General features: G+C 40.5%; 1 protein-coding gene across 2 annotated transcripts in view; it reads left to right on the forward strand.

Moving 5' to 3' along the window:
* The window catches only part of Eaf2 (ELL associated factor 2), a 70697-nt gene that overhangs the window by 31114 nt on the left and 29064 nt on the right, over positions 1 to 10519 (forward strand). Inside the window, exon 3 of one of the 2 annotated variants that reach the window (XM_008842924.3) lies at positions 8971 to 9107. The exons of the other annotated variant lie outside the window; for it this stretch is intronic. Within the exon in view, the coding sequence (XP_008841146.1) occupies positions 8971 to 9107 (137 nt within the window). The remainder of the gene's footprint in view (positions 1 to 8970; positions 9108 to 10519) is intronic. 2 annotated transcript variants of the gene reach the window in all.

A 10519-nucleotide genomic window follows, 5' to 3' on the forward strand; every position in this document is an offset into this window, starting at 1 on the left:
GGCCCAAGTTAATAGATACTGAAACTATGGAAGCCAAAACAAGCTTTTGTTTGTCCTTCTCTTAAGGTGTTGAATGCCCCCAAGCCCAGCAGGCTTGGAGCTTCAACAAGAGGAAAACCCAAGACTAAAGTCTTGATTATATGAGAAGAGGTTTATTCTTACAATCAGGCAAGCAATCACAGGATCACTTTTTGTTGTGAGGAACACAGATAAGAATCAGATTTGGGGTCACCAAGGAATCACCAACGAATTTTACTAACAGAAAGTAACTAAGGATGCAGCATGTTGCTGCATTACCTCACCAACTCCAGTGCCTGAAGACCGAACCAAAACTAACTTTCTAGAAGACCTGATTTATCATGGAGGCACAGCCTGTCAGCTCAAACCGTTCTTAAAGTGGCACTCTTCTTTTTTCCTATGCTTATGTCAAGCATGGCTCCTGACATGGCGTATGCCTTTAATCCTAGCACTTGGGAGGCAGAGGTAGGGGGAATATCTCTGAGTTAACGGCCAGCCTGGTCTACATAGTGAGTTCTTGGCCAGCTTGAACTATAGGGAGACGTTGTCTCAAAAAGACCAAAAAAAAAAAGAAGTAAAGGATATGCCTCATAGACATGCACACAGGCCAGCACGATGAAGGAAATTCCTCAAATGAGGTTCCCTCTTCTCAGGTGTGTCAAGTTGACAACTGAAACTAACTATGACAAGCATGAACAAATGAATCCTCAGTATAGGGAAATGAAGAGGCAGTAGTATTTGACAAAAGACTTGGCCATTTATATAATTATTAAATATATAAGTATGTATAATAATTATAATTCTATACAATTATAATTAAATATATAAATAAGCATATAATTATAATTACATAATGAGTTTCATTATGATTTTTAATACATGCATTAAAGTTTTTGTTCATTTGTTTGTCTGTTGAGACAGGGCCTCCCTGTGGCCCCACCTGGCCTGGAACTCACTTTGTAGACCAGTCTGCCCTTGAACTCACAGAGATCTGCCCTAGCTCTGCCTCCTGCTGGAACCAAAGGTGTGTACCACCACACCTGAGAGAGTTTTCTTAATTGTTAATTGATGTTAGGAGAGCCCAGCACACTGTTTATAGTACTATTCCTAGGTAGCTGAGAAAGTCAGAGAAAGCAAGTCAGTAGCAGCATTCTTCCATGCCATGGTCTCTGGTTCAGTTCCTGCCTCCAGGTTCCTGCGTTGAGCTCCTGACCTGGCTTCCCTAGAAGATGATCTGTAATCTGTAAGCCAAAATAAACCTTTTCTTCCCATGGCTTTTGGCTATGAAGTCTGTCACAGTAAAAGAAAGCAAACCAGGACGATGCTTAAGAATCTTTTCTTGACTTTTTCTTTATCAAATAAGCTGTGCTCACACTATTTCCATTTTATTTTGTCGTAAGTCTTTTGGTTGGCCATCATTCATTCATACTGTGCCTGTGATAATTTATAAAGAGAAAAGCTTTATTTTGACTTGTGGTTTCATAGGTTAAAGCCTATGAACAAATGTATTGCTTTAAAGCATAGCAAAACAATTCACCTCATAGCCCGGGAAGAGTCCAGGATCTTAAAGTCTCCTTCTAGGGTATACCTCCATGACTGAAATCTCCCACAAGGCCCATCTCTGCAAGGTTCCTCTCCTCTTGGTGAGGAAACCTCTTGGTGAACACCAAGGTGGGCACTGTGCTTTTAACACCATGGTCCTTTCAGGGACATTCCAGATCCAACTGTAACATTCTACTTCTGGTCCCCAAAGGCTCAAATGGACCTTTAAATGGTAAATGCCTTCAGTCCATCTGGAAGAGTCCCCAAATTCTTAAATGTTCAACAGTCCAAGTTCATATTATCCTCTGAGACTAAAGGCAAATTCAGCTGTAAGCTCCTGTAGAAACCAAAAAGAAAATTACATGTTTCTATTTGTACAAAGTAAACATTTCCATTTCAAAAGGGATGAACAATGACAAAAAAGGAGAGATGAGATGAAATCAAGATCAAAGCCCAGTAGTGATACATTAAATACTAAATCTCCATGCTTGGTGTCCAGGGCACACTTTGGTAGGGTATGACTCCCAGGGCTTGGGCAACCCCATCTCCTTCAGCCTTGCTGGTTCTAGCCCACATGGCCACTCTCCTGGGCTGGCTGCTCACTGCTTGCAGCTTCCCTTGGTGGGTGCTCCTCATTTTTGGCATTTCTACTTTTCTGGGTCTCCATGGTCGCTTTGTTCTCCCTCACAGTTCTGTTTTATCCTGTATAGGGCTGTTTTCAGGGTCTCAAACCCTGCCATAACACTACCTGTTCCCCCAGGCTTTCATCTGAAATCTCCCTAGAATCCTACAAAACTTTTGAATTCTGCATGCAAAGAAAACCTAGATCATAGAGAGGAAGCCATGGTCTGCCACTGAGTGCTCTGCCAGCTTAAGCAGTGTAAGTGAGCAGGGTACCCTGGGAAATCTTTTCTAAAAGACTCTGCCTTCCAGTGTCCTTGAAACAAATTTACATTTTTATGTCTCTTGAGTCCTTGTTGCCTGTGACCTTTTAAATTTCAGGGAAACCCTCAAGGTATCTTTCTTTTTGCCTCTTGTTAAGCATTTGGCTTCTTTTTAGTAATGTTAATCTCTTTAGCAACTGCCCCTTTCTTGGTGCACCTTTTCTGGCCAAACTGCAAGTTTTCCAAATCTTTCTACTGCATTCCTTTTTTAGTTCCCAATTCTCACTATAAATCTGGGAAAAAGTAGCCAGTAATATTCATGCTGTAGTAAGTGCTTTGCTGCCTTGAAATTTCCTCCTCTAATAAAACACACCTTTAAGCTCATCCTCCTGTAAACTTGCAGGGCATATGTAAAACGTAGGCATATATTTATTTATCATGACGTGTTGTAACAAGTATGGCCTGGTCCAATTCCCAGAAGAATCTTTATGCTTTACTGTATACATTTCTGTTGGCATTTTGGCTTTCTGAGTCCCTACTGGACTCTTCCATTGGGCTTCACTTACAGCATTCTAGGTTTTTGTTGTTGTTGTTGTTGTTTTTTAGGCTTTTCTAAAGTACTCCTATAAACCTTTCCCAAAGCTTTGCCATATTGTCAGGTGTAGTTGTAGTAGTGAACCTGATAAGTAAAAACTTGGCAGAGAGCGAGCAAATGGAGGCTGAGGCACTGAGACACAGATAAAACTCTCAGCAGGAAAGAGCTTTATTTCTCATGGAACACGTTTCCCTCAGGGAAGGGAAAATGTCAGCCCATAGGTTGTGAGCTGGGGCTTATATATGGGGGCTTCAGGGTGCAGAAGCGGGGGGAGTTTTTGGGAAAAATCAAGCAGGGGGAAGCAGGAAAAGCAGGGCTTGTAAACCTGGCTCTGTTCCGTCTGCCAGCCAGGATCTGGGTCTGGAAGTGTTTACTTTTTTTTTCTTCTTAAGATAAGGGGAAAGCTGCTGTGCTAAACAGCTCCTAAAATCTCTGGTTAACAGGTAGCATCTGTTTATCTTGTCTTTGGAGATCAGAGGAAAGGCAGGCTACTTCTTAGAAGAGTCTGTTTCCCTTGACTTCAAAGGCCAAGGTGCTTATCAGCTTAGTTCCCTTTTTCAGGCTTCAAAAGTCCGTAGGTCCCTGTTGGGGAGCCAGGGCGGGCGGAGCTGCTGCTGTTTGAAACCCTAATAGAACCTACTTCCTGGCACTGGTTTTGTTGTGCCCAAGGAACGGACCCCCAAATACCACTACGGAGTCCAGACGGCATGCAAAAGCAAAGAGTCTTTATTTGGGCTTAATCTTGGACTCTCCAACTTCACCAACACAGTGGATCTCTCCGAGAGAGCCCCAAGGAAGGGGGAAAGAGCTTTTTATAGATTTTAGACAAAGGGAGGAGGGGAATAACAGAGTTACATCCTGATTGGTCCAAAGAGCCCATGTGTGTGCTTGGGCCAACATATTTTTGAATTGATTGGTTACGAGGGATGCAGTCTTGGAGGCTTCTCATTGGTGGGTGCTGCCCTCAGGGCTGTGGAATGTGCTGACTGCTATCTTCAAGGCCAGAGGAACCTGTTTATTCCTTATAAGGCCTTAAACCTGCCTGGGCCCCCTACATGTGCTAGGGCTTGCCTAATCTATAACCTCAGCCCTTGCTTATAACTTGTAACAAACAGCCTGAGACATAACTAAATGTAGGAGTCAGCCACAATGGAGTTGGTGCAGTTCGTCCCTTTAGTTCTTTTAAGCCAAGCAAATTACAGAAGTGAAAAGAGCCATTAGTCCTAAAGGGCAGGGGTCTAGGGACATGGATGTGGTGGGGTTCTACAGTTTCTTATGTTAGTTTCTATTAGTGTAACAAATCTTTGAGGTAATCAGTTTATGAAGAGAAAAAAGTTATTTGGGGTCATAAATTTAGAGGTTCCAGTTCATTATCAGGTCAGTCTATTGATTTTATCCCTCTTGTCTGAGGATAGCACTTCATAGTGGGAATGCATGGAAGAAAAGAAAAAGCCAGTCACTTCATGGCCCAAATGCAAAATAAATAAATAATAAATAAATAAGGAAGAGGAGGGTCCAGAATTCCAATAACACCCCAAAGGGCATATCCCCACTGTCTTGAGATCTCCTGATTGGCCCCAATCGGAGCCAACACCCTTTGTGTGTGTGTGTGAGGCTACATCTTTATTAAAATTGCCTGCCAAGCATTCAAATAACAGGTAGTTTTGCCATTAAAATTATAAATTGTATGGAGACTATTTCTAATTCCATTAGTAGTTCCAATGCTTCCATAATGTATGCTTTGCTTAAAGTGGTAGAATCATGAACATGGGCTGAGACTGCTGGGATTTGATAGAGCCAGTCCTAAAAGAAGCAAGGTCAAAGTAATAGGGAAAAAGAACCAACAACCATAGGCCCCACCTTTTAAAGTTTCCTCCATCTCCTAATAGCACCACTCTAGCAGAAGCCTTTAAGTCAGACATTGGAGATCCAAACTATAACAAAAACAAACCAGCCATATATAGTTCTATACAGTGTGTGAAGCATGAGCCATAGATTGAGGGTGCTGAAGAGGAAATGAAAAGATCATGAAGGGCCCCATGTATAGGTCTAGAGAACATGATTTTTATCCTGAATACATCAAGTTTTTCAAGTACATAAGAGATTTTTAATCCTGGGAACAATATTATTAGATGTGCCTGTCCACATAATGGGTAACAAAATTGAAGAATAGAAAGAATGATGACAGTAATTAGGTGAAATGTTGAGTTCTGAAGTTGAATAGTTGCAGTGAACTTCTAGAGGGTAAGATGTAGTCGCAGTTATTAGAGGCAAGGATAATTTATAATTGCTTACTACTTACTTGATACACTAAGGGAATGGTAAAGGTGCTCAATTTAATGAGGAAGAAAGTTTATTAAAGTTATTTAAAATACAGAGAACATCAGAACTTGTGACCTATTCTAGTTTACTTCTTTGTTACATGACCAAAAGCAACTTGGTGAGGAAAAGGTTTATTTTAGCTTATAGATTATAGTCCATCATCGAGGGAAGCCAAGGCAGGAGTGAATGTAGGATTTGAAGCAGAGACCAACACAGGAGAGCTACTTACTGGCTTGCTTTCTCTGGCTTGCTCAGTTACCTTTCTTATTCAGCCCAGGCCCATAAGCCCAGGGATGGCACTGTCCATAATGGGCTGGGCCCTCCCACATTAATTAGCAATTAAGAAAATGGGCCACAGACATGCCCACAGGCCAATTTGATGGAGGAAATTCCTTAGTTGAGATTTCCTTTTCCCACTTGACACCCGAAACTAACTATAACATGGCCTGTGATCAGAAATTGTTCACGTTCTTATTCAGCGTTCAATGTATGTTTGGAAAGATCTTGGTACTGGGAATAATTTTTAAAATAAATGATCCACTTCTTATTCTTCAAGAGCTCAGAGTACAATAATATATTGTAACTTTAAAATGTATTCAATTGTAAGAAATAATAAATATCTCTATAAAAATCAATTGTACAGCTATGTTATCAACTGTATTTTGGGATTTATAGATTACTATTTTAGGATCATTTACTTACTTGTTTTTAGCCAAGACATCTGAAAAATTAACTCCCCAGCCAAGTAGACCTGTTTTGTGTTAGATTTAGGAGAGCAGAAAAGGAAAGAATTTAAAGTTAAGAAATAAGAATCAGAGCCAAACCTACAACAGGCAGGGAATATGTTCATTTATTCAGTGAACACAGCAAAGGGCTAATAAACCCTTGGAATGAGGGCATTTGCACTGAATGCTGGAGCAGTTTGGACTTATATAGGAACTCTGTTGAACACAGCTGCAGGAATTTTCTCAGTGCCAGGGTCTAGTGTCCTTGAGGATCTCTCTCCCACAATTATTTTCTCAGGCAGGGGAACTATCTTAGGGCACTAAAGGAGAGAGGTTGGTTCCATAAACAGTCTCCCTCAGTCCAGGGAGCGACCAGTTCATAAGGCTTGAGCAAGGCCAGACTGCCAATTTAGGGCCAGTTAACCACTTTAAGGGATTTATGGTTATATTGCTTTTCTAATTAGGCTTATGGCTTGTCACACATTCTACTAGTTTGTCATAATCACACTCCAGCTCATCAGGGTTTTGACTAAGTGTTCCACATTAAACCTTCTAGAACCAGACTAGATATGTCTCCATTGTGTGCTGTACATTCTGGTTTTCTGTATACTTTAGTCTTAAGGAAAGACTAATGCAACCAATCCTTTCTTGTTCTTTCATAATTTCTAACCAGTATCTCTCATAAGTCCCTAACCTGTTTTGTGGCATTCTCAATCACTAAATTTATCTCATATTTCTTGGCAGTAGACATTTGATAGATCCTTAATAATTGTTAACATATTTAATATGATAAGCCTTTAGTTTAAGTCACCTTTTTCTTACCTAATCTAATTCAACTATTGTATTTGATTAAAAATTAGTATAATAAATACTTTAAAATTTGAATATACTTTTGTAAAATTCAAAAACAAGTTATGTTTAGGAGTACATGTATGTGGGACAAAGCGGGACAATGCTAAACATAAAATTTCTTCAGGTTTTGAGATAGCATTGACAAAAAATGGCATAGGTATTGGTAGTTACAGAGTGCTAGGAATGATCTAGGCTTTCTTTTCTATTCTTTTTTTGGGGGAGGGTCTTTTTTGAGACAGGGTCTCCCAGTAGCCCCAGCTGGCCTGGAACTCACTATGTAGACCAGGCTGGCCTCGAACTCACAGAGATCCACCTGCCTCTGCCTTCTGAATGCTGGGATTAAAGGTGTGTGCCACCATGTACAGATGGTTTAGGCTTCTTTAATGTGTGTGTGCATGTGTGTACTGATGTGTGCATGCAAATGTATGTCCACATGTGTGGATGCCAGAGGTCAACCTTGGGTATTATTCCTTAGGCACTGTCCACCTTATTATTGAGACAGTCTGTCATTGAAATGTAAGGCTTGCAGATTAGGCTAGGCTGGCTGGCCAGAAAGCTCTAGAGATATACCTCTCTCTACTTCCCCAGTATTGAGATTACAGGTATGCACCAACATGCCCAGTTTTTTACCTGGTTGCCGGGGATCAAACTCTGGCCCTCATGCTGCATGGCAAACATTTACCAACCGAACTATCTCCTCAGCCCCTCTTTAACTTTTGTTATGAAAGACATTATAGTATCCATTCTCTTACCACTGCCCCTCTGGTACATTTTAAAGAAAAATTCTAAAGCTTAGGTCAAATTTTTTTTTTTTGTTGTTCTTTTTGAGACAGGGTCTCCCTGTATCCCCAGCTGTCCTGGAACTCATTATGTAGACCAGGCTGGCCTTGAACTCACATGGATCTGCCTGCCTCTGCCTCCCCAAGTGCTGGGATTAAAGGCGTGTGCCACCACGCCCGGCAGGTCAATTTCTTGAATCAGTGTTTATTTGTGCATGCTGAGAAAGATCACTTAAATTTTAAAAAATCTAAGTACCATTTTATTATCACACTTAACAGACTTAATGTTTGGTCTATATTCACATTTGTCTTGATCATCTCAAAAAGGGAATATGATTCAGGCCTTCTATCAATAAGTACTTTTATTTTCTTTGAAAAATTCATAGAATCTATTTTGATCATATTCACCACTACTCCTTCCTTAACTCTTCCCAGATCCATTCCCAACTTCCTACCCCCGACGTTGTGTCCTCTTTTTTTAAATTTAATGACCCATTAACTCTAATTTTTTAATATTACACTAGATTTATCCCATGTGCCTATTATATATAAATAAAACAAATATTACTGGTTCAGAATAATTACCTCTTCTCTTTTTTCAGTGATAGCAGATTTGAGCTCTCATGCTCTTTCTCTCTCTCTCTCTCTCTCTCTCTCTTTCTCTCTGTGTGTGTGTGTGTGTTTTACTGGGGTTTGAACCTAGAACTTCACACATGCAGGACAAGTGCTATACCCTGAACTGTATCCCCAGCCCTCTTTTTCATAGGGTCTCACTAAATTTCCAAACTTGGCTTTGAACTCACTCTGTAATCTAAGCAGGCTTTGAACTTTTGAACTTCAGATTGTCCTGCCTCAGCCTTCTGAGTAGCTGGAAATTCAGGCCTATTCCAGCAGGCCTGGATTAATCTTAGCATTTTAAATCCACCCCTGTCTTTGTAGTTTTACTTTTTACCTCATTTGTTGGTTTGAGAGTAGTAAGTTTAAGTACTTTATAAGAAATGAGAAGTATAGGCCAGGTGTGGTGGTGCATGCCTTTAGTCCCAGCACTTGGGAGGCAGAGGCAGGCAGATCCATGTGAGTTCAAGGCCAGCCTGGTCTACGTAATGAGTTCCAGGCCAGCTCAAAAGGGGAGAGGGAGAAAGGGAGAGAGAGAGGGAGAGGGAGAGAGATGAAAAATAGTACCAGAACTCAAAGCCCATCCCAACTGAATTGCTATAGTAAACTCAAGTAATGATGATTAACTTTTAAAACAGGGTTCAACTCCACCAGTCACTGTTTTCAAAGGTTCCAAGAGACCTTACTTAAAAGAATGCGTTTTGATTATTAATCATGATACTGGGGAATGTCGCCTAGAAAAACTCAGCAGCAACATCACTGTAAAAAAAACAAGGTAGGTGGTTTGATGAAATAAATTATTTAATCAAGATAGAAATTTCTAAGGAAAAAAAGTTAATGGATTAAGTTGAATTATTATAGAATGTCTGCTTTAAAAACCATATGAGTCCAACAACCTACTAACAAATTATACATACAACTAGATCAAAGAATATATGTCTTGGTAAGGTTTATCAGAGAACGTTTGGTCTGTGCTCAAGCTTTATCTACATGGCACATGGTAATTAAAACTACCAGACTAGTGGAACTAACTTTCTTGGATGTTTAACAGCCATACTTTGAGGCCTATATTAATTTGGTCAGAGGGACATAAAGGACAGTTTTTGCTCCTTGCCCTCCTAGGTTGACTAAGTTCCAGGGGACTATGAGCATCTCTCAAAATGTCCTGTAACTGTGGTGAGTCTCCTGTCCTCTTGATCAAGGAGGACATGGAGACTCCATCAGATGGACTTGAACCAATGTCCAGTCTACAAAGAGGAGGGTCAACACAGATGGAACATTTCCTCCATGCTTCCAAGCGAAGCCCCAGCCATGTTCGAGCAGGACCTTTGACTTATCTTCACATAGATGGAACTGGTAAAAGAAAGGAACCAGGGGCTCCTCCCAAGCCCATATGACCCCTGAGGAACAGATCCTCAAATGACCTTAAGAGTAAAAATAAATTGGTTTATGTGGGCCAATTGTAGGCCCAAAAGGAAAGTATAATCAAAGATTAAAGGGGTCAGTATAATTTTTTAAGAGTCCATGTGTATAGCTAAAGGCTACATAACAAGAAACAATGCCAGAAAGGAGATACCTTCCTGTGAGTTATTGGCCAGGGTGGCCCAACAGACTCCCAGACATAGAACTGGGAAAATGAACAGTAGGCCCCAATGTTATCTAAAGGAATATTGACAACTGATTGATGCTAGATGAGGAACATCTGATCTTCCTAAAACAAGGATCTCTAGATAGGCTGACTAGATTCAGTGGATGGACAAGCACTGGGGAATGGCTGGGGGTGCTGACAACACAGTGGACAGTAACAGGGATGACAAAGTATATGGGCTCCAGTGGGGGTGGGGAGGCTATGGGAGGGTACCTTTGGGAAATGGGTATATAGATGAATAAGATTGTTTGGGATGTGCTGTATGATATACACACACACAAATCAACAAGTAAAAAATGAGTTATATTTGAGGAGGAAGCATAAAAATTTACTTCATGTTAATTAGTAGAGGTGATAAACATTACCACTGAAATCTACCTGATGACTTTATATCCATACTCAGGTGCCAAGGATCTGAGTGCAACCGACAATGACTAGTAATAATCAGACACATACAGATTAGAGACACGTGCATCAACGTCTAAGTGTTATTAGCAAGAACAATGAGTCTTTCTGTAATAAACTGTATTTTAAAATGA

This window comes from Nannospalax galili, unplaced genomic scaffold (genome assembly GCF_000622305.1).
Source record: "Nannospalax galili isolate Female #2095 unplaced genomic scaffold, S.galili_v1.0 scaffold18, whole genome shotgun sequence".
Taxonomy (NCBI): Eukaryota; Metazoa; Chordata; class Mammalia; order Rodentia; family Spalacidae; genus Nannospalax; species Nannospalax galili.